Source organism: Prunus mume, linkage group LG6, assembly GCF_029339155.1.
Source record: "Prunus mume cultivar Tortuosa linkage group LG6, ASM2933915v1, whole genome shotgun sequence".
Lineage (NCBI taxonomy): Eukaryota > Viridiplantae > Streptophyta > Magnoliopsida > Rosales > Rosaceae > Prunus > Prunus mume.
In genome coordinates this window covers 22717103-22744819 of record NC_142703.1, presented here as the reverse complement: position 1 = coordinate 22744819, position 27717 = coordinate 22717103, and the positions used below count along the sequence as shown (strand labels likewise).

Here is a 27717-nt window from a genome sequence, read left to right as displayed (position 1 = left end):
TGCATATCCTCAATTCGCCCCATCATCTAGTGGAATATGGTGTTAACTTGCAACTAGTGGTCTTAGTTTGAAATCCCTATGGCATCTTTGTAGTGTGTCTTTGAGAGAAACACCCCCTCCTAACTTTGGCAAAAAAAAAAAAAAAAAAAAAAAAAGAGTTGTGTTATAAAGCACTAAGCATATATACAGTGAAGGTACCCTCTCCTTTCCATAAGCTCATTTCACTATTTTCTAATAAAAATGAGATTCAATCACATACCTATAGTATGACAAAAGTTGAATACCCTTTTTCATTGGGCTAGACTAAATGTGCTAAACGAGTCAGGCCAGTCAGACGATACAAGCCCAATTCATTTAAATGGGACATGACACGGCCCAAGCACACTTATTGGCGAGTTGTGCCGGGATTAGAAAATAAGCCTAATGGAGGGTTGGCTTGCAACCTGACATGGGTCGTGCTTGGCCTGAGCCTGCTTCAAGCCTGGCCCAACCCACTTAACTTTCTTTGTGTTTTTTTTTGTCCAAGTCCACTTTACATAAACCATCTCTTAGCTTCCTTATCCTCTTGATATATACATATATGGACTTTGATTTTTTGGCTTCTTCTTCCAACAAATCATATATTTTCATATTAAATAAATACTAGAATAAATCCTCAATTTTTAGTCCCATATGAAATCCTCAATAAATAAATACTAAAATAAATCCTTAATTTTTAGTCTCATATTACATTTTAAAAAGGTATGAACATATTATATATTTTTTTTTGGGTATAAATTTAATATGGTAACATGAGTTTTTTATATTATAAAAGAAACTCAAGTTAAATGACCCAAGCACGGGCCCGACTCAAGCACAGCATGAGCACGGTCCAATTCAATGTGGACTTGGGTGGGTCGAACCGAAATCAATGATTTTGATAAATGAGCTAGCATGACACGACCCGAATTACGTAGTGGAACAAATTTAAATGAGTTGTGCCGCCCGGCCTATTTTACACCTTTAGGCTAGACCTCATTGGCATTGCACGATTGAATTGAATCCCTCAACATAACCCCTTCATTAATATAAATGCTCCGTTTTCTAGGGCTATGGGTCTATGGGCCTTGGGCTACGTATAGCGGGTTGAGTAAAAGAAGCCTCTTGGGCCACTTTGGCCCAATGTTGTCACCTGAGTTACCGCAGTGAGTTACTGCCGAGTAAATAAATTATCACCACACCACAGGCAGCCAAGTGCCTAGTAACATCAAAAACCCTAAACCCTAAAGCGCGCATTATAAACACACTCGAGCCTCCTCGCATTCTCGCTGCTCCTCACTCTCGCTATCCGATAAACCATATCAAAGCTGTTTTCTCACAACACTCGCATAGATGGCACCTCCGCGAGGTAAAGCAAAATATGATTTATCATTGTAGTCTGTTTAAAATACATTGTATCCTTCTGATTTGGTTCTTCTGAATCGATATATTTTTGGGTAATTTGTTTTCGAACACAATATAAATAAAATTTCAGTTCTTTACTATTCCTTCTTCATTTCGGTTCATAGTTTTCTGAGTTGTTTAACTTTTGAGTTTATGGTTGTTATTGTTGGGAAATTTTAGCAGGAGCCCTTGAAATTTTATGGATTTTGTGCAGGCCGTGGTGGTGGATTCAGGGGCAGAGGTGATGGAGGGAGAGGTGGAAGAGGAGGAGGCAGGTTTGGTGGTGGAAGAGGCGGTGACAGAGGTGGTAGTGCCTTTAAAAGCTTTGGCGGAGGCCGTGGTGGTGATCGTGGAGGCCGTGGAGGAAGAGGCCGTGGTGGTGGAAGGGGAGGAATGAAGGGTGGAAACAAAGTTGTGGTCGAGCCTCACAGACATGAAGGGGTTTTCATTGCCAAGGGTAAAGAAGATGCTCTTGTTACCAAGAATATGGTGCCCGGGGAAGCTGTATACAATGAGAAGAGGATCTCTGTTCAGGTTTCTTTCGTTCGTTTCTTATTTAAATGCCTTCAACGCAATTGATTTTTAATTAGGGATTACTTTCTATCTGTTCAAACCAATAACATTAGGGATTACTTCTGTGTCTTGCAGTTTTTAATTTCATGGTTGATGAATGTGATTGTATTGTCCTTAAAGTGCATTTTCTTCCATTCAGATTGAGGATGGAACAAAAGTTGAATACAGAATTTGGAACCCTTTCCGTTCTAAGTTGGCTGCAGCTATTCTCGGTGGTGTTGATGATATATGGATTGTAAGCTTTGATTCCATGCTTTCTTCCATTCTCTTTTGTCTACTTTCTATCCAAGATTTTGAGTCTTTAATCTCTTCATTTCTGTATGTTGATGAAGAAACCTGGTGCTCGTGTTCTCTACCTTGGGGCTGCTTCTGGCACCACAGTATCTCATGTGTCTGACATTGTTGGCCCTGTAAGTGTTTGTAATACTGCAGTTCTTAAATTGGTTAAGCTGAGAATAGATTCTTATAACTGTTGTTGTTTTTGTAGACTGGAGTTGTTTATGCAGTGGAGTTTTCTCATAGAAGTGGCAGAGACTTGGTAAACATGGCAAAGAAGCGCACAAATGTTATACCCATTATTGAAGATGCCAGACATCCAGCTAAATATCGTATGCTTGTTGGCATGGTTGATGTAATATTTTCTGATGTTGCACAACCTGATCAGGTTTGTTTTTTTTGCAATTCTTGTCTTTGCTAGTAACTAACATTAAATTTGGAGAGACTTGGGGTGGTACTCTTTGGTTGAGCTGGTTGCAGAGCTTTTCTTAAGGCTTTTGCAAGCTCAAGGATTTCCATACTTCCATGTGGGTTTGCTAATTAATATCACCCGTATTGCATTTTCTATTAAATGAGTTGGTTTTTTTTTTTGGATAAAGCATAACTGCCGTGTGTTATCTTTCATGCACATGATGAGTTAACTCGGATTCCCCTTCAGGATGTCATGTATGATGTGAGCTCGAGTTTTCTGATGCATACTGCATTTGTCTTTTGAAATGTCCTTTCTGTTTGTGTGTTTTTCATTGGCTCAGTGTTTCATGTCAATCTTTTCTCATGCTTAGTCTTTTTTGCAAGCTTACAAGGGTTTGTATGTATTTGTTCTACCCATTCTTGTTTTGGAGCTAGATACTGGATAGTTTTCCCCTTGTGCAATGAGTCATGCATTTCTTTTTTTTTTCTTTATGCCCCTTCAATGTATTTGTAGAAGTTTTGTGTTTACTATTATATTGAGCATGTGACGAAGTACTCGGATTCCCCTTCAAGACATCATGGGTGATGTAAGTCGAGTTTCTGATGCTCCTGATGTCATGTAGTTGATTTTGTGGTGTTGCTTTCCTTATCATTCTCTCTCTCTCTCTCTCTCTCTCTCTCTCTCTCTCTCTCTCTCTCTCTCTCTCGTGTTTTTTTGGTGGTCTTCACGTCAATGTTTATGATGGTGTTGGAAAGGTACTCCTTGGGGTTGAGGCCTTAGGCTTGGCCACAATCTCTTGCCACTGGTTTCTCCTAGCTCCCTTAAGTTATTTGCATCTGAAAATTGTTTGCTCTCTTTAATGATCTTTGCAGGCTAGGATTGTAGCATTGAATGCATCATATTTTCTCAAGGCTGGAGGTCACTTTGTTATCTCAATTAAGGTTTGCTTTCAAAATTCTCAGTAGTCTTCATCATAAGCATGAAGTCCCTTTAGCCTATTATATTCATTGAAGTCAAGTTAGACAGTGGAAAGTTGCCTCTCGCTGCGTAGTCTAGCGTGTGATAAATGTGGTTTGTCATTTCAGGCCAATTGCATTGATTCAACCTCGCCTGCGGAAGCAGTGTTCCAACAGGAGGTGAAGAGGCTGCAGGCAGATCAGTTTAAGCCTATGGAACAAGTCACTCTTGAACCTTTCGAGCGCGATCATGCTTGTGTGGTTGGTGGCTATCGTGTGCCAAAGAAGTCAAAAACTGCTGCTTAGAATTTTTGGCCATGTATGATCATCCATGAGCAGCATAGCATGGCTTGATAAGTTTTCCTTTCTAGCTGTAACTGCTAACTAGTTTGAGTAACCTTTTATGTAGTTCCGAACATGTGGTAAACGTTGGAGACATTTTTGTTTTTGTAAAGTAGTTGGGGTACAATTTCATTCCTGTATGCTTTCTGCTTTGAGATCCATTTATGAAGAGACAAAATATTGAAAGCTTGCATCCATTATTTCCCCCTTTTCATTCCTTCGTATTGTCTTTTGTTCTTCTCCATCTGGTAAAACCAAACAAGATTGTTACAAGGTGCACAAAAAAGTACATGAATGAAACATTTTCCGGCCAGCAATTAGGTCCTACATCAGCTGTATTCAAATTTTCAAGCTCGAGCAGTGCAAATACGATGATCACATGTTACTCGCAAGCCTAAATTTCATCCTCGAATTGACAACTTTCAACATGACACAATAAAATGGACATGGTTCAGATGTATAATTAGCGAGTTAAAGTTGGCCATTCATTAATGTGAATCTAAATTGATGTCTAACAAAAATAGATAATAAATCAAGAGTGTTGTTATTTCCACCCTCCTGTCCTAACATACCCTTTAATTATTAATTCAAGCAAATTCTCTCTCATTTTTCTCTTGATGGGATACTAACCTGCCAAGACAGATAAATTGGAAATAAATTAAGAATTGATGAGGGTATTGCTTTTGTGATGACACTTTTTAATTACTGTTGTTTCTTCTGGGCATAGTCATAATATGAGAAAAGATGAATAATCATGGGATAGCCTGCAATATTATCTTCTTTTTATATTAGTTTGATTTAGGTATCTATTTCACTCGTGAAATCATTTTGCTTTGTTCATTAACCTGAATGAAAATTAGACAACTTTATAGCTGCATATCGCATGACTTGATATAATCATGTCAATCAATAACATAAGAGCGTTCTAGTATTTTTTTTGAAATGTATTTTGAAACGTATAGGATAGGGGTAAATTTGAAGAGAGCTAAGTCCTTAGAAGTAATTTTACAAAGGGATAAATTTGTTTTTTAAAATTTTGAAAATAAAGTGGATGGAAATAGCAGAACTCTAAATCAAACCCATGACATCATTTGTGTGTGGGAGAAATTCCCGTTTCCCTCTAATTTAGATTATCGCTTGCACTTAAAATAATAATAAAAAAATCTCTTTCATCGTCGGAAAAATAGTCACTTCATGGCATCATTTCACACAGCCTTTAAAAGAGGAAAAGGTAATAAAATTTGTGTAAATGTATATACCAAATGTCAGAAGTGGGATTTGAACCCACGCCCTCGTTAGAGGACCAGAACTTGAGTCTGGCGCCTTAGACCACTCGGCCATCCTGACTGTTGTTCAATTCGCTGTAAAAAATCTATTTAACGTAAAGAAATTTGTCAATAACCTCATAGCATAAACTCCAAAATGGAAATGGATTAAGGCCTTTTCAATTTATTTCATCATTATTATTTTGCTTTTTATGTCAGAAGGCTTTCTCAAGCTTGCACTTATAGAAACATAACAGGCGTTACAACTTGCAAAGATGAAATTCATGAAGCCCTTGTTTGCACTTCTAACAATAAATATAGGGAGCTGATTTTCCCACTTCTTTTTTGTTTACTTACATTCCCTTGTATGTTATAATAAAAAGTATTAAAAATAAATAAAAGAAAGTAAGTGGGCAAAATCCGGAGTTAAAAAATCAGCATCCTAAAGAACCAATTAAAAAAAAAAAAACAAGTAGCTAGTTTTGAGTTTTTCTCTTCAAATAGACTTTATACGGGTACTTGTACAATATATCATGCAAAATGGGCTTTTTACTAAAACCCTCTTTTTTTCTTTGTTTTTTGGTGGTTTGGAGAGAGGAGAGAGAAAATGAGTTGTATTTCCAAAAAAATAATAATGTTTTAAGCAAAAAGAAAAGAAATGTATAATATCAAAATAATAAATCCAATGACACAAGAAGTATGTCAATATGAGGGACACTCTTGTAGATTCACTCCACAATGTATTTCAAAAATTTGAATGTCGATCTTTTAGACATTCATTCCAAGATTATTTTTGCAAAAAATTATTTGACAACTCAATTAATAGATGTAATTTTAGTGATTTCTTGAAACACCATATTCGTCGATTTTGTTGCAGACAACTAGATATCTAAACGGTTTTTAATTTGTCTAATTTTTTTACAAGGATAATCTATGGATAAAGACTTGAAAAATAGATGATTAGATCTTTCAAATAAAATTCGTAGTACCTTCCAAAGGGTGTCCCTAAACCCATATATTTTATAAAAATGCAATGAAAATTTATTAGCCCAACATTAAAAAAGATAACAAAGGACAAATATTGTACAATATATATACAACCCTTTTCTATTGAGGGATCCCTCAAATAATTTTATTTGAGGGACAATCTTTAGGGTACCCTACGAATTTTTTTTCCAACGATCCAAACCATCTACTTTTTTAAGTCTACATTCATAGATCATCCGTGCAAAAAATTAGACAAGTCGGAAACCGTTTAGACATCCAATTATATCCTAAAAAATCGATGAACACGGTGCTTCAAGAAAATATTAAAATAAAAGGGTATCTATTATATAAATTTATAAATTTGAAGAAGGGTATGTACTTATCCCAATCGTAGTATGAGCAGAAGATGTCCTATCTCCCTTTTTTTCTCCTTCCATTCTCTCTAATGATGTTCTTTCACCTACTTCAATTGACAAAAAATATTCCTACTTGCATCTGTTGAAAGGGTTAAGTGAGAGAGATGTTCATTGTATGGTGACGATTGCTAGCAAAGGAGATCGACAGGCGAGACACCATTTTCCCTGTCCTACAGGATTGAGGCAATCATCCCCCTACACATCACAATTTCGTCCATGAGCATTGAAGTGGGTAGTCTTGACCAGAACTACAAGCATATTAAAGTCAACCTTGATATGCTTGAAGAAGAACGAGAGAAGGCCATTGTTTGAGTTGCAGCTTATGAGCAGTAGCTGACGTCTTACTACAACAAAAAAGGCCAAGATCAGACAATTTCAACCTGCAGACCTTGTGCTTAGAAAAACTTTCATCACAACACTAAGGCAAGGGTCGAAGAAGATGAAGCTTAACTGGGAAGGCTCCTACGTGATTAGCTAGTCTGGGGGTAGAGGAAGTTATACCCTCGACACCTTAGAAGGGAAGGAAGTTCCAAGATAATGGAATGGCCACCACCTTCATTGGTGTTCTCCATGAAACTCTTCACTTACTAGCTTGGCCCCGAGCATGCAATTGAGCTCCCTCACCTCCATTGAAGACAAGTTACTTTAAATGTTATCACACAAACATCAATATAAGTTTAAGCTTTTCTTTCAATGGAGTATCTTATGAGAGGTATCAACATGTCTTCGAACATAGGCCAAATGGGTCACTCTTATCTACATGTCTCCGGACACACACTTATAGGAGCTATCGACATGTCTTCGAACATAGGCCAAACGGGCCACGCTCGTTGACATGTCTCTGAACATACACTTACGGGAGTTATCGACATATCTCCGGACATAGGCCAAATGGGCCACTCCCAAGAGAGCAATCGACATGTCTCCGGATATGGGCCAAATGGGCCACTCTCACAAGAGCAATCGACATGTCTTCGAACATAAGTCAATGGGCCACTCTCATCAATATGTCTCCAGACATAGGCTAGATGGGCCACTTACAAAGATGCAATGCGAATTGAAGTTTGAAAAACAACTGAAAATTTCATAGCAAAGCGGCCAACCAGCCAAGTTCAACAAGAAAAAAGATAGTCAACTAAAGACCACTTATTGAAACAAGAAGTGAAAATATAGAGTTCAAAAATAATGAAAGAGTCTACATCTACTAGGAGACCTCGGCAGGTGACCCTTGGCCGACTACCTCCTTAGCAGCCTACTGATCAGTGTGTTGACGATGGCCTCACTCTGCTCAACCTCCACCATCTGCTAGGTAGTCCCAGCTGGCAGCTCCTCCATATCTGCCCTGACCTCAAAAGCTGCGCCATCTTTGGCATTATCTTCCTCTACTATAGCTTCATCAACCATCTTCTCTTCAACTGCTTATACATCCACAATATTGATCTGCTCACTTTAAGTAGGGGCACGTCAAGGTAGAGTAGCCTCAGTATCTTCATCTTTGATGGGGCAACATGGAAAAGCACCATTCCTGCAATCTAAGTATCCCAGCTTGTACGCATTAGTTGCAATCTCTTGCTTGGACCCCTTTGCTGCTTCAACATGGGTGTCAAACTTGATCAGCAGCTTGTCACGATTTTGGGCCAGAATGACATACTTGTGTTCGAGGTGGAAGTAGGCGTCCTTGCGTCCTAGTAGGGTAGCAGCAGTAGACTTGAACTCATTATCTTTTTAGCCAGAAAACTCTTCGGTGCATACATACTCTCCTTTATCTCAGAAATCCTGGCATCATGGAGAATCTGCTCGTTCGAGAGCTTGTAGGTCAAATCAGCATTCTCCTTCATCAACTCATCGAGCAGAGCAGAAGACGGAGCAACAGCAGACGAGTTCCACATGGTCCCAACAGCAAAAACCATCCCATTTACAAGATGATACATGGCAGCTTCTTCTTGCTTATCCAGGGAAATGTTTGAGAATGTGCCAAGGTTACCAGCCTAATGTATGTAGTCAACCAGCTTAGCTTAAGCAAATGGACTTGACAAGAAGTTTGCTTGAGCAGATTAGACACATGCTCTTCCTCAGCAGAGTTGTCACTAGCTCTTGAACTAGCAATTCGCACAAGTGAAAGACTCTTGGCTCCAGTAGACGACTCTCTACCCTTTTGACCAAAGCTTGCAATACTGAATTAGCTCCAAGCTTGACTGTTTGTGGCTTGGAAAACAAGTCGTGATTACTGGACAAGTGCAGTCCTCTCGGTTTGATCCTGGATCGAAGCGGGCGACTCAAACCCTACTTCTCAGCAAACTCCTTATAGGGCACATCAGGGGTTTTGAGCAGTCCCGATGGAGACTTGAGCAGAATATCTCGAACCTCCTACATGCCATTGACCATCTTGCTATTTGCGTCGACAAGGTGCTTAATCCTAGTAAATGAAGAAACAACAATTCCCATGGGGATCTTCTCGACAGATGGGACCCCTTTCGAGGGAGACTTGCTCGTGGCAGAAGGAGGTCTCAGTTTCTTTCTTTATGGAGACACGTCCCTAAATCGTGAGGTTGTAGCTTCATCTCTGGTTGTGGACTTCTCCCGCTTTGCCTTCCTCTTCTCAGGGATCCCGGTCGAGGACTTCTCCACTTAGCAGGCAGATCATCCGGTGCAGGCCATCAGTTTCCATCTTTCAACATCTTCAACAAGGGGTAAACCAGCAACTTCCCTCTAACGCTCACTCAGCAACCAGCTCCAACTCGCACCCTCGTGCTCCAATCTAGCTCACCTTCGAGCCTAGCACGCGAAGCCCGTGCCTCACACCTCCAGCTCTAGCTCGCCTCCGAGCCCAGCATGTGAGGCCTGTGCCTCACACCTCCAGCTCTAGCTTGTCTCCAAGCCCACGCGAGGCCCCACACTTGCCACACTCCTTCGCGTCCAGCTCTCCCAAGGCACAGCTGCCACAACTGCCACCATGGTAGTCGTCGCCACCTTGGTTGCTCCTTTTCTCCTCACTGCCCAAAATCAAATCAAAGATAAAATATTGGAGGGCTCAAGTTAATCTACCTTAGGGTGCACTCTTCTTCTTAAGAAGCGAAGCAATCTTCCAAGAATTCTCTCACTAACATAAAATAGGAGAAGAGACTTTGCAATTTGAAAAGAAGTAAGGAGAAGCCTTATATTTAAAGCAACTGAGGTTCCATGACCTACAAGGAGTCCCAAGCCCATTCCAATTGGGAACCCAATTTCAAAAAATTAGCAAGTCCTACCTCCTCCACTCAGGAGCCCAAGTCATAGAAGGAAGCCTAGTTGCAGTTGGACAGACCAACAATTAATTCACACCTCCTCCGTGCCACCATGAGCCATGTAGAAGCTGGGGGGCATTTGTGGATGCAAATATTTACATATCCTAGGTCAAATAATTAATCCAATAAATTTGAGAATTATTTGACTAAATTGGGGATCCTTGCCATAATTAGGGATTTGATTTAATCAAATCCCTAATTAATTCAATCTCTCCAAATTGGGGGAGGATAATTCCTTTCCATGTGTGGAATTATTTTTCTAAAACCCTAGCCTCCGAGGCTCCTATAAATACATGGCTACGCACAAGATTTGAGGTACGACTGAAACTCTGCAGAAATCCCTTCTCACAAACCTTAGCAGTCCCCCACACACACACACACAAGACTTTTACTCTTGCACACTCACATCCTAAATAGTTCATAGTCATAGGAGTATCCATTGGCATTTATAATCCGTAAAGAAATGCATATATTATATGTACTCAATTGGTAGGATGATTAATCTCAAATGATCACTTTTGTAAGAACATTAAGACAAGTATAGGGGTGTGCTATATAGAAACTGAATTCACTAAATGTCATCAGTTGAGAGTTCATGTACAGAAGTTTTACCTACATGTAAAATTAGAACTATAAGTTGCAACAAAGCAAAGCAGTTCTTAGATATGAGGCACCATACATATTTCCCTTATATGTACATCAATGATCTTGAGAACGATATGCCTTGTGTATTTTCTAGGTATTTGATTGATTCAAATAGGGATGTGCTTTCTTCCCTTTTCTTCTTTAGCCAAGTTGTTTCACTTCTTTCTCCTCTCACTTCCCCATTCTAGCATTCATCAGTCAAATATTTTTAAAATCAGCTAGGTTGAGCCATCCACACTATCTAGAACTCACTAAGCAAGTCCCGTGTATATATGTAGCTTGAGCCCCACTTATGCTTTTCAGCCAGTTTCATGTTTCATGCTAATGTGTCCTCATGTTCGGACCACGCCGTATTGGTTAGGGTGGGTAAGCTTGAGCGCCCTAGTAAATTGTATGAATTTAAAGTGATCTCTACACATTGCCGTATTAAAGTCTTGATTGGCATGGCCTGAATATCAGTGCATGCATAGGAAATTCTTGAGGTTACACGTGGTGTTTGATATGCCTCGGTGTGCCGGGGCTAAGCTTCTCTTGCAGAAAAGTGATGCAATCGGACTTGAATATGTTTGGGCCTTCCCTATATTTTTTTGGACCTAAACAAATCTCAACACTGACCTTGTAAAATGGTATAGATTTAATACAATTTGTATCTTATTCCTCTTATAACTCATAGCAATCTGCTACAACTTTGGAGCTTGATGAAATATCCAAGGATCTTAGCAAGTTTCAACATTTTAAGTTTGGGATCTCTCTCCACTCTTTGATTGGCTTTTCATTTTTGTTAGTTTTGAACTTCTCTTTTGGTTTTCATCTTTGAAGTAACGCAATTATTATGCTGTTGGGTTTTTCCTTTTGTAACAAAATAAATTTTAGGTTTAATTTCAATTTACTACCTTGACCTTTTTACCAAATGGCATGTAACAAAAAAAATTAGAGGAAGAAAAGAGTGAAGAGAAACCCTAGGAAATGGTTGGCAAAAAAAAAAAAACCCTAGGAAATGAGTTTGCCATGCATGAAGGTGTGAGATTCAGATCGGGTTGTAGGATCTTTTAGGAAATGTTTACTAATAAAGAATCGGGATAAGCATGAATCAGAATAAAAAATAAACAGAAACATAATTCCAATAATGAGAACCCATGGACCATATTCTTCTCCAATATGAGTTTTGCTTACATCCCGAATGAATTCAACCACCCATTAGAGCCATTGTTAACCATTTAAGGTGTATTCTCGAAATATCAATATATAGGAATCGGTAAACATGAATCAGGTCAGCGTTCCAATTAAACTGTTTACTGATTGTCAAGAATCAAATTAAAAATAAAATCATTTCCCATTAAAACCATTTACTATTTTGAAGAATCGGAATCAAAACCTATTTGATTAGCAAAATACCCTTCTACAAAACAAATTTTATTTTGTTCAACTACTTATACAAGTTTTCAAATGACAAAAAACAAAAACAAAAAACAAAAAACAAAACAACTTTTGTTACGTAATAATGAACCAAGAGTGACAGCATGTGAATATGCAAATATGCAAATATTATACACAACATAAGAAAATAAATAGACGTGCCAAGATTGATAAAATTAATTATTTCATATGACATGTGCATCAAAATAAAAATTAAGTGATCACACAAAATTTTAACATAGTAAAACCCCACTTCTATGGAAATGTTCACGGGACACCTTAGTCCAAAAATATTCCAATATAGAATGATGTGATTACAAGTACTCACACACTTATCCTAAACACATTCTAGAAAAAGGTTTACCGAAGCCAAAGCACACTGTTGGTATGAAGTTATGTTCGCATTCCCTAGACCTTAATATAGGTTTAGAAGTATCATCCATTGTTTGCTTAAAATACATATACATATATATATATATATATATATATACAGTCTCATTTTATTGAGGGATCCCTTAAATAAATTATATGAGGGACTCTCTCTAGGGTACCTTATAAATTTGTTTTTAACGATTCAAACCATCTATTTTTTGGGTCTCCATTAGATCATCTTTGCAAAAAAAATTAGACAAATTGGAAACCGTTTAGACATCTAATTGTGTCCTATAAAATCAATGAACACGGTACTTCAAGAAAGTACTAAAATTTCAATAATTTATTTGAGTGGTCAAATGATATCAGATTCAAGTGATTTTTTGTAGAGATGATCTTTGAATAAATATATACAAAATAGACGTTTGAATTAGTGAAATACAATACAGTGTAGACCCTACGAAAGGTGTTCCTCAAATAAACTTATTTGAGGGATCCCTCAATAGAAGCTCTTTATATATATATTCTTGTCAAAATCACCTTATTAAATCAGAAGTTTACTTATGAAGAGACTTTGTTGATGTGAAAGTTAAAGTGATCTTTCCATGTTGTTGGTGACGACGGAGATGAGGGTGAGTCATAAAAGAAGGCTTTCAGGTGCTTCACAAACTCCTTGGGCTTTTCCAGGTTCACAGCATGTCCTGCGTTCTTGATAATCACCAGTTGTGCACTTTTCCCTACATGCCTAAGACAAACAAAATATATATGCACCAATGAAGAAATATTATCATTCAATATTATTTGTTTCAAGCTAATTAATATAAAGTCAAATTAACAATTTCTTTCTCATTCGCATTTACGTACCTCTTTAATCTGTACCCTAGCTCCACCGGAAATATCTGGTCCTGTTGTCCCCATATTATCAATGTGGGCTGTTTAAAATGGAACAGTACCGTAATCATTGTTAATTAGTAAAATTAAGAGAGAGAGAGAGAGAGAGAGAGAGAGAGAGCTCTTTAGCGACACAAAACCCTAATGAAAACGTCATAAGTCATAAGGTAGACATGCATAAGGACTTTAAAGCAATGAAATTGCACTCTGAAATAGCTTCATGTGTAGGCAAGAATGGGAGAGACCATCACCTGTGTGATCTTGGGAAGATTAAACATTTTTCGCTCCGTGAGTATTGCCCGGATCAAGTCTCTCTTTTCTTCTACATAATCTGTACACATCACCTGTCAAAATACAGAAAATCAGTTATACTTAAGCATTTGCAGAGGGGAAATGGAGAGAGAGAGAGAGAGAGATAGGAGATTTGAAGTACATGAATGAAATCCGTGAGAAAAAAAGAGGGCACGCTCTTTGCAGGCTTGAAAAATGAGTAGCGCATCAACTCCTTTAGCTTCTCTGGAGTCTGAGGCAACAAAATGCTTGCAGCCTCATCCAAGTTCGACACCCTAAACAACCCTTCCTCCATATCCTTCGCCTCCAAGCACACCCCGGCACAACACAGCGCAACCCTCTCTACCATCCCTGGACACTGTAAGGCCACGTTGTACGCCACAAACCCACCATAGCTTATCCCCACCATGCTCATCTTTCCAACCCCGTGGGCCTCCATCAACCTTATTACACATTGCGCTTGGAACGACTCTGAGCGTTCCACGCACGATGTGTAGGAGTGGCCGAAAAAGAGGAGGTCGGGCACGTACACGTTGAAATGGGGGGTAAAGTGTCGTAGATGCTCCCCGTATTGCCACATAGCATTGGCTCCGAAGCCGTGGAGGAGGAGGAGGGTCGGTTTGTAGGGTTTGTGGGATTTGGGCACCCAGCAATTCATGATGGTGCCATTACCTAGATTGGTTAAAACTGAGCGAAGGCCGGCGTTGGCGAAAGAATGCCGGTAAAACCAATCTATGGAAGCCGTAAGGCTGATGAATTTAGGAAGCTTAAGAGGAAACATATATATTTGACTGATGTTGAAAATTGAAGAATTAACGTAACGAAAATAAATTAATTTCAAAATTCACGAAAAACTTGCATGCATACGTACGTAGAGGATGGGGATGACACTGATCATAATGAATCTCTGCTTGCATACGTTTATATACATATGCATATAACTAACTAACTAACTAACTAACTAACTAATGCTCTAGAATTTATGCTTTTTGGTCATGAGAGAGAACTAAATTAAGCTGAAAGCCCAGAGAGGCCAAACAGATTCTTCAAAACAAATGTGAATTTGGGCTTTATAGATTATTTCAAGTATGCATGCATCCATGAAAGGATAGGAAAGGAAAAAGGAGAATGACTAGAAAGTAGAAAAACTCCCCAAGTTTGTTTGGTCGAAAGATGTTGAAGCTGTAGATCCATTGTGCGTTTGTGTGTACGTAATTTTATCCGTTTGTTTTGTTCTTTCTTTGGATAATTAAAATTTAAAACTACTATTTATGTGTATGAACCATGTAATCCGGAGCTAATTGAACACTTATGAGTACTATTTTTGTGTTTTTAATTTTTAATTTTTTACATATAGGCGCACGTAACGGGAATCCGGAAAATTGAGATTTTATTAACTCTACATAAGAATATATTAAGGAAGTCCAAAACGGTGAGCCATTGAAAATCCAAGAATGTCCTAAATAAACTTAAATGGTTAAAAAAATTAAAAAAAGAGAGTTGGTCGACAGAGAAATAGTTACAATTCTCTGCGGGGGAATAAACAAGAGAAATTTCACAAAATTACAAGATGGAAATCTCTTTCTTTTTCCTTTTATAATGTTTTGCGTGTGGGACAAATAAAGTATGGCAGCCCTCAATTTCTCAAAAAGAGATGATATAAGCAAGCATCCATCACTTACATTGAGAGGCCTCTCAACGGTAGTCCAAAGCATGATTAATTACAAGAGAAACTAAATATGCACACAAGACTGACCAAAAACTTGTTGCAGCCGCTAAACAAAACATCAACCTCTTCCTCTTAATTTTCTTTGATACGAGTATTACACCGTATAATTGTTGTTTGCAGGGAATCAGCTCATCAGTTCCCTTAGTCTTTTTTCAGCAAGATTGGCAACCTTATTTTGAGGTTCAAGAACAAGGGCATGCTTGAAATCTGCAAATGCCAAAGGAAACAAATTGAGAAAGAAGCTAAACCAACCATAATTGTAAGTTTCTTTCTCCTTTCTTTTTTTTTTTTGGGTCAGCCACCGGAGTTGTATGTTGCATATGTAATGCTAAGACAGGCAAACCTAAAATCTTGAACCACATCAGACATGGCATGACACAGCATGGCTGGTACAATGGAAAATGAATAAGAATTATATGTGCTAGAGAAGTGAGAGTCAGTTCATCTTGTGCTAGGTTTATTTAATACTCTTGGGGTTATTTTTCGTTTAACGTCATTAGGGTTTCAAATTTTTTATGTTTAAAGCATTGTAACTTATCTTCCTTTTTAATAGAAAAAAGATAGCATCGCTTTCACAGTTTGTTCTTCTATTGGATTTTCATCTATTCATTTCTTTCCAATATGGATTGTAAAGCAACATGAGATACTGTCTTGTTACTGAGATTAGATGAGACATTCGAAAAGACATCACTGATAACATCTTCACTTCTCAAACCTAACTCATGCTGTTCATTTCAACCACTCCTCGAACCAAGAGGGATGGGAACCCAAATGCTTCATCAACATGTACTTGTTTCTATAATCTTGATGAAGATGATAAAAGGTCAAAGGTCCAAGGTGTTCAAGTTCTGTAGCAATATATCCGATTGCTGGCCAGATTTTCAAAATCAAAACAAAAAGTTCTAAAACAATCTTTCTATGCAAAACTAATCTTGTTCATAACTACTTATTGAAACAAAAATCAAGAGAAGTGCAGATGACTGAAGGCAACTACCCCACAGCGTCATGAAACTCACTAGAATGGATCTAGCAATCCATGACTCAATGAAGTGGGAAGACTACATGACTGCATAAAGTAGTTCACCTTGATAATCATACAATTGAGCTCATGTGATGATAAACAGATACGTGAAACATCAGTGCAGGATTTCCAAACATTGAAGCAGCTCAGCACATACAAAAGAATATGAAATCAGAGTTCTAACCTTGAGCAGCATCCTTATAACAAAGAAGTGATTCTCTGGCTGTTCCCCGTCTCATATATGCCTTCACATTCTGCACAAACGTCAAAAAAAGAAGAAAGGATCACAAATAGTAAAAAAATGAAGATGCCGTACAGAATAAAGGACACAATTTACATTCACATGTTCAAACTATATATATGTATCTGTTTGAACTAAAACGCAACGCTCATGGAGTAGAGATATTCAATAAATGGTCAGATCAGATAACACAAACTATGGCTTGTAATACCACAATGGTAGGTCAGTAACTAAATCTGTAAAGTTAAGAATCAAATTTAATCACCTAGCTTGAATCTGGTATTTTTCAATCATTCTATTTAATGGATGCTCCAGGCAACAGTAAGAGTTGAAGAGTAAAGAACCACAATCAAATCCCAGAAACAAATAAAACAATAATAATTGTTGCTCATCCAGTTTTGTACCTTACTCCACTATAGAAATATTGTTGAAAAAAAGAAGAGGAAGTTTCTAAATGACTTAGCGGTAAGCATCAGGAAGAGGTGTATTGAATTCCAAACTACCCATTTACTAACTGAATTATTGATTACATTAAGCATAACATGAACATGTTTGTAGTGCTTCGACCAATAGTTATAAAAACAATGAGTGTAAAAGATCTGCGTACTACAAAATGGCTTTATTACCTTTTTGTCAAGTGATATTGCCTTACTGCAATCCTCTTCAGCTTGCTGGAAGCTGCATGATTGAAATTGATAAGTGCATAGATGGAAACGCCAACAGAAAGATAAGTTGACAGACAGGTGAGCATTCATACCACCCTAATTCCAAGTAAGCAGCTGCCCGGTTGCAATAATAAGTTGCGCTCATCGTGTTTAATTTTATAGCTTCAGTATAGTACTTGACAGCCTTATTCCATTGCCTTCCCTTAAATGCAGCATTTCCCTGGAAGAAAATTCATGAGTAAACATAGAAATTAAAAGAAAATAATAATACTAATTGATACAATGGTTCTACAATTTTTTTTTTCTGGTAGAAAATGAAAATTCAACAGAACTGGCCAAAATATTCTACAAATATAGAAATCAATAGGAGCCAGAAGGGGAAAAACACCCCCTGAAGTTTGACCCATTGTATCACTTTCATTCTTAAATCTTTTTCTTTCTTTTTTGGCTGCCAAATTGCTCCTTAAACTTCACTTTTGTGTGTAAAACATCCCTGCCTGATCAATTCAGTCATATTTTCCATCAAAGTAGTCATGTGTAAGGCACATGACCACATTTTCAAAGAAATAATCATTCCTTTACGCCCTAACATTAATTATATGTATGAATGTTAAAATAACCTAATTATAAGAAAATAATAAATAAATAAATAATCTATCCTTTCCTTTCTCTCTCTCTCCTTCCTATCTCTTCCTTCCACTAAGAATCAGATTAAGATCATCATTCATTAGGAAAATACAGAGTACAGTAGAGCTCAAGACTGGGAAAAGGAAAGCATTAGCCAAGCTTATTTTATGTCAATTGCAAAAGTGATGCTGTGGAAAATAAAAGGTACCACTAACAGGAGAGGACAAAAATTTAAACCCAATTTATTAGCATATAAACGTGGCAAGTACCAGTTATGTGGAGAATGCAATGGAAAACTGTCAGGGTAAAGATGACAAACAATATTGCAGAACACTAAGCATTGAAAACTTAGATAAGATCTTAAGGTTGAAGAAACCTTCTCTTTTAAGAGTTCTGAAACATCCAGGTTATCATTGGTATCTGGCAATGGCGATGAATGGGATGCAATGCTGACTTTCTCCTGAATTGAAGAGTACATATCCAAGACTGTGTCGAGGAGAAATTTATCAACACTATGGAATGCGATGAATGAAATAGAGATGGGACTTTCTTTGTGCTTTCCTACTGGAATTGTAACCTGGAAATGTGCAAATATAATCATGAATAAATCAAAGCTACAGAAAGTCAAAGAGAAATATGAAGGCTGAAACTTTTAAAGTACTTAGTTACCTGACAGCACCCAGACATGCTGGCAATGCTTGATAATGCTAATGTTCTATCGTTGAACTCAGATGACTGTCTTTTCTTTGTGTTTAGCTTTAATGGAGGATCTGCAACTGTGGGAATCACTAATATTCCATCATCCTGGGAAAGAGAAGGTAAAAAATAGAGTTATATAAAATGAGGTATTGTACATATAAACCATCAGGTAGAAAGAAATTGAACATGAATAACAACAAAGTAAAGTCAACTCAATCTTTTCATAAAATAATTTTGTTCAATTAGCCCATATGATTAGCAACATAACACAATTTGACATGCAGAAATGCAGGAGTATGTTGGAGCTGCAGATTTTTATTCCCCTCTTCTGGTTTCAGGATGGAGGAGGATATAAGAGAGCTCAGGTTGCTGGAGCTCAACATGCCACTAAAAGCAGACAGGAAGACTACAGCTAACTAACTAAATCATTATTTAAAACCTCTATATTGTCATCCATGATAAAACAAAAGAACAACTTACTTCTATATATTATAAGGATGGAGAAATTGTCACGTTACTAAAGTGTTAAACAGGGAACCGGGTTTTAACCACAGGTATCTCCAATTCTCCAACCTAGGCAATATAGGATAGAGACTAAGAGTATCCAAGATACATTCTAAAATTACCAAAAAAAAAAATTTATACCTTCTCTTTATTCAGCCAGACTTAATATTTCTCATCCCTAAAACCTAGACCAATACTTTGAACAATCAACTTATCAGAGATAATTTTCCAGCTCACTCCACATACACTACATTGAATGCCTAGGAGTTGTATTATTGACCCTTGCCCTTTGAGAAATTTTGCTTTAAATGTTCAACCCATTGCTAGGTGATGGAACATGATTTTATAATAAGCACCTGCCTTTCAGTTATGACCAAAAAGAGTACCTTTTTGTTATGGGCAAAAAAAGTACCTTCATTTCAGTTTAAATTTCTCATTAAACAAAAACTACTCCAACAATGATGAGCAACACCTGTAAGTAGAATATATTTACAGAAAATGAAAACAAACAACAGCACCCGAAGAATATCTCTATACACAGAGAGACAGTACAACAAGAAAAACAAAAGCATATTGTGCAGTTTACAATTTAATGACATTTAAAACGTTTCTAAGCTTACAAAAGCTTCTTTCTTGGGCGTCGCTTCATTAGAACTTAACACCAACGAAGTGGATAAATCTATAAAATATTAAACAAATAAAACAATTTGACGGGAGTAGGGATACCTTTAAGAGACTTTGAAGGGCAGCTCTCATCTCAGTCCTTACTTTATATAGGGTTTTCATGTTTTCATGTGTAGAGTCAATTGCTGCACGAACACGATCTGATGCATCAGGTCCTAGCCTTGGTTTCGCTGATTTAACCCATTCTTCATGATTGGTTTTGAATTCACATCTGAAACGAATTTGTAGATGCCAATGAAGTTAGTACTAACAATTTCAAGTCCTCAACCAAACTGCAACTATCCTCCTGATTCGAGAACAGAAAGTGCTGAGAGAGAGAGAGAGATAACAAATCAAATTCCATTTACAATAAAGAACTAGAAATTTATGAAATTTGGAGAATTTGAAAATAAATAATTGACTTGAATAATCTTACAATACCTTTGTAACAAAAGCATCACAGAAGAGAGAGCTTTCAAAGTAAATATTTCATTTTGATGTTTTACGGATTCTTCACGAAATCCTTTTAAACCAGGTACATTTGAAGCAATATACTGACTAAAATTCATATGCTTCGGAGGTTGGTCTGCAGAAACAATAAAAGAAGCAACTTCAACACAATTATGCTGGTTTTATTTTTTATGAACAACTCTATCACATTATGACAACAGAGATATCTCATGGTAGACTTTAACATCGATATTTAAAAAGTAAAAGAAATGGTAATGACTATAAAGCCCTATAATACAACAAATCTCAAGTCAGGCAACTTACACCCAGATAGATGTTCAATTGCTTTGGTGACAACCTGTACTGTCTTCTCTGTAGGAACTTTAGAAAGCTGAAAGAGGTCATCAGCAAAAATAAGGCGCCTTGCCCTTTTAGTTTCCACTGACTTTAGTTGAAGCAAAACATGTCCAACATGGTGTAGAATAGATGGATCTCTGGTAAAAATTCCTAAAGGACCAGCACATAACAAAATGAGAAAATGAAAGAATAAAAAGAAAAATTATAAGCAAGCAAGAAGAAGTTCCCAGCATACCAACAGTGTCTAAACTCTGTGAATTTGGCGAGACTCCAATCATAGATACAGCCCCATGTGATGGTCGGAACCCAATGACGCCACAAAATGATGCTGGAATTCTCACACATCCAGTCGTATCAATACCTATAAAAGCATAAGAACTTCAAATGATCAGTTTGTATAATTAACAAGCCAAAGCACAAGGGTAAGTGCTATGTGCATGATTACATATTGAGTCCAATTTGAGTCCCTGAGCATGTCCTTGATGTCTAAAACCTTTTCTTTGATTGTGACTTGAGACAGATCACTGAAAGAGTGTGAATTTCAATATGCAAGATATGCCATGTAATCGAAACAACAGTAAAACGAAGTAGAAATTTGGCAAAAACAGTAAATGGGTGGTACAAACAGCAAACTAAATTGGGCAAGTAAAATATTCTCCAAATTAACAAAAAGGAACTTACCAAGAGCAAAGTCAACGAGACCAGCCGCAACAGCCACAGCAGAACCACTGGAAGAACCTCCCGGGATATGCGACTGCAATTGCGGATTCACAGGCGTTCCATAATGCACATTCTCACCAGTAATCCTGTTACAAATCAAAATTTCATTGCTCTTAGTTCCATTTCTTTCTTTCTTCATTTAATTTTTAGGTTTTTATCAATTTGAACATAAATTCGTCTAACATTACCCAAAGTTGAGTTCGTCCATGACTGTTTTTCCAACGCAAGTAGCCCCATTCTTCAAGAGAACCGTCACTACCAACGCCGTCTTCGTAGCCGCTTCATGCGTTCCCGCCCAATCCGGGCTCCCAAACCCCGTCACATACCCTTTCACATCAAATCTAGATACAACAAATAATCAACCAAATCAAAATCAGCACAAAATACAAAGTAAATAAACCGAAATTGAAAACAAACAAAAACAGAGAGAGAGAGAGAGAGAGCGAGAACGACATGTCGCTGATGGCGAAGGTGAGGGAAGCAAGGGGTTGTCTGGCGGCGGGAGGAGGGGGCTGAGGAAAGGGAAGAAGGTCGAAGCGAGGCTCCAGAAATGGTTCTCTGAGCATGATTTGGGCTCTGCTTCGTCGTTTTCGCCGTTGAGTCTCGGCCACGATCACGATCCCGGCGACGCTAAGACCGATGACGATCCAGGTCCTTGGGTTGGAGGACACATTGGCCTTAACAACCTGCAAAGGCTGCTTCCACATGGTGCCAATGGAATTGAGGAGGACCGAAGCTTCAGAATTCTTCTGAGCGAAAACAAGGGTTTTGGCAGGGTTTTATTTGCCTCTTTATTTTGTTTATTTTGTTTTATATTTTTTATATTTTTATTTATTTGTTTGTTTGATCAATAAGTTAATGGCCGCGCGAATCTTATTCTTTCCGAGAAAACGTCAGCTCAAGTAAGGGAGTAATTTTTGTATGTTTTGGATAGGGACTATTCATTAGGAAATATTTATGCTGATAAAGTTTTTTTTTTTTTTTTCTATAAACATTTCTATTAGAAGTTTAAAAGAATTTAAGGCTCGTTTGGTTACATTGGATTATACTGACTAATTTCTGTCAGATAATATTAATCTATTATGGAGAGTACTAACTATTTATCCATAATATTATAAGGCGTTTAGTGTTGTTTCCGATAAATAGTCTAACTAAGGGCCAGTTTGGAATTACTGTCATTTTTTTTTAAAAAAAGAGCCTCTGCTGTGCTTTAAAAATAATCAGTTGTAAAGGAGTTTCATGTTTGATAAACAATATTTTTAAAGTGCTATTATTATAAAACAGCAGTGTTAAAACCGTTTGGTAAATTTTAATATAAAACTGTTGTAACTATGAATAATGACTAAAATAAACATAATGTTAAAAGTGTTATGTACGCTAATCATGTGGTGGTGGTGGTGGTGACGGTGATGGTGGTGATGAAGGAGAAGGAGGAGAATGAGGTGGTGGTGGTTGTGGAGGTGGAGGTGGAGGTGGAGGTGAAGGTGGTGATGGTGGTGGAGGTGGAAGAGGTGGTGGTGGTGGTGGAGGTGGAAGAGGTGGTGGTGGTTTAGGGTTTAGGGTTAGGGTAAATTGAAATTCAAATGACATGAAATCTTTTTGGTAAGATTCATACGACAATTTTTTTTTTTCATTTGCTTTTGCCAAGATCTATATGATAAGATTACATGAACGTTATCATAATTGTAGTATCTCATACGTAATTATATTGACCAAACACATCAATAGGATTAATCTCAAAGGGAATTGACTATTAGTTTGAAGTCCTCAATGCTAGCAGCCCCATCTCCATCTATACTAACATTGAAGCAATAATCCCTTGGCAGTCTTCAAGAGACAACTCAAAACCAAAATCATCCCCCATAACCTCATAAAGCTCCTAAGCAGTCACAACCTCATCCTCATCATCTAGGATGATTTTGGTGACCCTAAGAGCGATTTGGGGGTTCAACTCATTAGTATCATTCCCACACCCATTATCCAGGGTTAGGGTTTTCGAGTTGAACCCCCAAATCGCTCTTAGGGTCACTGAGCCAAGTCCTAGTCGGTTGGCTTTGTCCAAGAACTCCTCTATGCTTAGAAACCCATCTCTGTTTGTGTCTCCTTGTTGCCTCATTGCCCTCACATCTTGCTCACTTGTCTTGTATCCAAGTGACCCCAAAATCCCTCCAGGCTCAACAGCATTGATTTTTCCATCATTGTCTGCATCAAAGGCTTTGAATGCTTCCACCAAGCCTAGGACTTGGCTCAGTGTCTCAATTTCTACAGAGAGAGAGCTTATTTGAGCCATGTAATTAGGTTTATGATCAAGTTGGTGTGTGCGAATTGTATTTAGATTTTGCAATTTTTATTGGCACATCCCCAACTATATATAAATGCTGCAAAAATGGATTCTTAGCTATGATTTTTATTGGGGTTTTGATAAAGATTTGGAAAGGAACAAAAGGTGATTCTTATGAAGAAAAAAAAAATTCACTTGAATTTTGGAAAACTGAATTATGAACCAAACTCATCCATTCCCCAGCTTAATTGAGCATCTAAAAATTGAAGCTTGAATTTTGGAAAACTGAATAGAAGCTTAATCAAATATACGAGAACTCTCTTTGTAAAGCAAAAAGTAGAAAGCAAAAGGGAGAAACTAGAAAGCAAAAATGCTTCTTCTTCCTCCCAAAAGACAGAAAAACCCAAGCTTTTTGGTTGCTCTCTGAAACATCGAGTTTCAATTCAATGCAAAACATAGACAAATAAATAATTCCACGATGCAATTACATTCATAACCTAATTTCCACAAAAATAAAAACTCATAACCTAATTTCCACAAAAAATTAATAAAAGAGGAAATATATAAAGAAAGAGAAGATGAAGATAGAAGAAGGGATAAGAAGCATTTGGAGAGAGTATGAGAGAGAGATGGATACCTGGAGAAGAGTGAAGAAAATAACATGTGGATAAGATAGCAGAGAAGAACCCTAGGGAGAAGAAGATGAAAATAGGGTCAGATTTTTTAAGTGAGCGGGTGTGTTCTTTCCCTAGCCGTATAATTAAGCGTGTATTATCAAAATCGGGGTGTACGGGTTGTATTAGTTAATTAAGTAAGGAGAGTATTAAAATCCCAACCCGCTTAAAACAGTCAGGTAATTGAATAATACAAGTATACACCAAACAATTGACATGGATTATACTCCTATACAAAGTCTAATACGATGTACCAAATGAGCCCTTAGAGCACCTCCACCGCAGGCCCCTAGCCTTGGCAACAGGCCCTCTTAGGGGCGATTTGGACCTTTAGCATGCAAAAGGCAGCCAGGGTAAGGCATGGGACCCACTAGCCCGGGCAATTCCTGATTGGGCTCAAGTCCGAAGGCCCTGACGTCAGTCGTGATGTCACACTAATTTCAGCCGCTCACGTCGGCGTGGCGTCACGGTACGCCCGATCTTGTGAACCCAATGAAAGACGCCACGTGGCGCTTCGAACTCTCCGATCAAATTTTGTTCAAAAATTCGACAACTTTGATTTTTGGCTAAAAAATTGCAAAAAACAAAAAAAAAAATCAAAATTTTTTTTTGAAAAAGTCCCAAAAAATTATGGATTTTTTCCCTATAAATACCTAACAATTTTATTCAATTTCCACAACAAATCTTCATACAAACTCTTCTCATTCCATATTTTTTACTTTCCACTCACATTTTTCTACTACTTTTCATTTGTATCAAAAAGCAAATGGCCTCTTCTGTCAAAGCCGGAGGCACGTGGACAACTCAAGAAGATATTGTGTTGTGTGAGGGATGGATGAATGTTAGTCATTGCCCGATCACGGATCATGGGCAATGAGATGATGTTCTGTAATATGTGGAGAAAAATTCATGGCGAATTTTGTGAAAGATCAGGTTCGCCTCGGACGGAAATAACCTTAGCTAGTAGGTGGAAAATTTTGAATAAAGAGTTAGGAAAATGGAGAGATGCATTGGCAAAAGCGATGGACAACATTCGAAGCTGTCAAAATCTTACCGATGAGGTAAAATATTTATAAATGTCATTTTATTCAATTTAATGTAACTTTTTTTTTCTTGCATTTCCAATTTATTTATATTTTGTTGCATAACAATTTTATTTTTCTTGCATTTCCTATATGTTTATATTTTATTGCATATTCATTTTTTTCTTGCATTTCCAAATTGTTTATATTTTCTTGCATTTACAATTATTTATTTTTAATAGATCATACAAGCACAAATGTGGTTTGATGTCATAGGCCAAGGAAAAAAAAGTTTCATGAATCACCAATGTTAGGACGTTGTGAAGAATTGTCGAAGATTCAAAATAATTTCCATAGGCCTGACGGTTGTGTTGAATGAGACGCCACTCTACGATTCGCTGGTGTTCACCCGTTTTGATTTTAATCTTGTGATGGTAGGGTAAAGTTCCCCATTGATGGTCAATAAGTCAACTTTCTTTTGTGCGTGACCGTGCCACTACTAGTAGTTTAAAACCCTAGTAGACTTCTAAAAATAGATAACTTGCGCCCCAAGTTACTGATTCTTAAACAAGCAATTGTGAATTTGGGAGAGGAATATCTCTCAAGTAAGTTCTTTTCTTGGGTCAGACTGGTAAGGGCTTCACAATTTTTCATAGTACAAAACTGGTAGTTCTGGCGGAATTGATAAAAGGAAGACAAAGCGTGTAGGCGAATCGCCTATTACAGGACTCAAGAGAGAAATGGCAACTCTGGAAAAGACAACAGAACTTTGGACTTGATTTCTGTATGGGTAGCTGCCTTTGAACTGGGCTGGACTGGATATGTCTATCTGGATTAAATTGTCAACACCTTCAACTGATGAGTTTCAGCTGGAAATTGATACCAACGTTTGAGTTTGGCAGAGCTTCAATTTATTTCGAACCGTGGAAGGCTTGTTGTACGGGCAGAATTGAGGCCTCTTTAGTCTGAAAATGACATAAATGGCTGGATTAATGGTCACTGAGCTGGAGCTGCGCTATGGTACCTACTTTGCTTGACCAAGGCTTTCTGTAAATTTGCTGAGGTTTTCATATTGTAAAAACCCGGACTCTACTTGACTTAGCTTGTGTTGAACCAAATTTGTAACGAAAGAAGTCTCGCTTTGTAAAACTGTTTCTCTGAACTGAAATCAGAGATTTGAATTCTAACTGATCTGTTTCTTATGGATCAAAGAGCTTTGGTTGCTTTAGTGTCTGAAAGTTTTTGAGATCAGTTGATTTTTTTGAGTTTGTCAGTTGTGACTTTGAGAGTTTTTGTCTTGATTGATTTTTTGGTTGTCCTTTGATCTGTTCACCTCATCTCATATTTATAGGAAATGCTGGAATGGGGTTTTTAATCTTTAATAATGGGAAGCAGATCTTTCAAAAGATCTTCCTTTCCCAATGCCGTAAAAGATGGAAGTTTATTCATTTTGGTAGAGAAGAACTATCAACAATCAGCTTTCATGGAGGTCTTTTCCTTGCTTTTTCTGAAAGAAAACCAACTCTCTTTTGTTCCCTGTTTGTTTTTTTGTAAAAAAGAACACAGTCTGTGATGATAGTCAGTTTGCTTTTTATGGTGAGCAACCCCCTTGCTATCTACTTATCTCTTGAAAACATAGTCTTCTTATCTCTTGGAAAGGTAACCTGCTTTAGTGCAGAGCTTTTCTGTATATGAAAAGGGGATTTCATCTTCTTTCCCTGGCTAAAAAAATGGAGAAGTCCTCCTGTAAGATATGCCTTCATTAACTCACAATCACCTCCTCTATGATAGTTGAAAATTTTGACTTTTTCCAAGGTCAGAAAGTCATGTGGGATTTCTTGAGAGAAAACCTATTTTAAGAAAGATCTGCTAACTTGCTTTTTCCTTGTGTAGAGTGAGATTTTTCTAAAAATGGCCAATAATGGCACTTTATATTTTTAGACTAGGGCTATATTCACAATATGCTAAAAAGGCATGGGCTTAATTTAGCTTCTTGGTTTGATTTCTAGTTCTCATAGATAAAAAGCCCAAAACGTTTTGTTCATGGGCCTTTTGATAAAAAATGGGCTAGCATGCAATATTTTGGCCTCAACAGCTGGCAACTGATTCGCCATTGGACTCCCCAATGGATCAAGACTCACTAGTCCAACGTCAGGCGAGACCTATTGGGAGAAAGGCAGCAAAGGCAAGAGATGAAGCACTTCGAACCATGAATGTGCACAATTTTTGGAGCAAATTGCTTGGAACGGCACACTGAGAATTGAGAGAGACTTGAAAAGAGAAGAAGCGAACAAGGCACGACATGAAGCATTTGCAATTCAAAGGCAGTAGGCACAAGAACAAGACATGGAGGACAGAGAGATGAAAATCATGGCCATGGATACGAGCCATATGTCTCCTGAAACAAAGTCCTATTGGAAGCTAAAACGAAGGGATGTTATGAGAAGAAAGCTTTTCCATGACGACGGACCTAGCAACACAGATTAGTTAAATGATCAAAACCATTAGGTTGTATT

At 37.6% G+C, this 27717-nt stretch overlaps 3 protein-coding genes, 3 non-coding genes and 1 pseudogene across 6 annotated transcripts; 3 read left to right on the top strand and 4 right to left on the bottom strand.

The window, feature by feature from the left end:
• The first annotated feature begins 1241 nt into the window (after positions 1-1241).
• Positions 1242-4174, top strand: LOC103336123 (rRNA 2'-O-methyltransferase fibrillarin 1-like). Its single transcript, XM_008239160.3, has 7 exons — positions 1242-1387; positions 1637-1956; positions 2135-2230; positions 2328-2405; positions 2483-2659; positions 3556-3624; positions 3769-4174. Exons 1-7 carry the CDS (start codon positions 1372-1374, stop codon positions 3943-3945), a joined length of 933 nt encoding a protein of 310 aa, XP_008237382.2. The 5' UTR covers positions 1242-1371; the 3' UTR covers positions 3946-4174.
• LOC148916480 (small nucleolar RNA snoR60) lies at positions 2895-2967 on the top strand. Its single transcript, XR_016128380.1, has one exon. It is a non-coding gene; the product is annotated as a small nucleolar RNA snoR60 (small nucleolar RNA).
• Positions 3221-3290, top strand: LOC148916479 (small nucleolar RNA snoR60). Its single transcript, XR_016128379.1, has one exon. It is a non-coding gene; the product is annotated as a small nucleolar RNA snoR60 (small nucleolar RNA).
• A 1070-nt stretch (positions 4175-5244) lies between the features above and the next one.
• TRNAL-CAA (transfer RNA leucine (anticodon CAA)) lies at positions 5245-5328 on the bottom strand. The gene has a single exon. It is a non-coding gene; the product is annotated as a tRNA-Leu (tRNA).
• A 7196-nt stretch (positions 5329-12524) lies between these two features.
• LOC103336126 (alpha/beta-Hydrolases superfamily protein) lies at positions 12525-14974 on the bottom strand. The gene is made up of 4 exons (XM_089054434.1): positions 13691-14974; positions 13509-13601; positions 13231-13298; positions 12525-13111 (listed from the first exon to the last, which is right to left on the bottom strand). The coding sequence occupies exons 1-4, from the start codon at positions 14327-14329 to the stop codon at positions 12928-12930; spliced, it is 984 nt and encodes a 327-aa protein (XP_088910560.1). The 5' UTR covers positions 14330-14974; the 3' UTR covers positions 12525-12927.
• A 137-nt stretch (positions 14975-15111) lies between these two features.
• Positions 15112-22064, bottom strand: TOC64-V (translocon at the outer membrane of chloroplasts 64-V). The gene is made up of 13 exons (XM_008239159.2): positions 21678-22064; positions 21413-21565; positions 21186-21310; positions 20740-20865; positions 20472-20654; positions 20139-20283; positions 19761-19929; positions 18501-18635; positions 18208-18408; positions 17297-17424; positions 17166-17217; positions 16483-16552; positions 15112-15484 (listed from the first exon to the last, which is right to left on the bottom strand). Exons 1-13 carry the CDS (start codon positions 21929-21931, stop codon positions 15402-15404), a joined length of 1824 nt encoding a protein of 607 aa, XP_008237381.1. The 5' UTR covers positions 21932-22064; the 3' UTR covers positions 15112-15401.
• Positions 22065-22960: 896 nt separating this feature from the next.
• On the bottom strand, positions 22961-23514 carry LOC103336121 (putative calcium-binding protein CML29; annotated as a pseudogene).
• Between the last annotated feature and the right edge of the window lie 4203 nt (positions 23515-27717).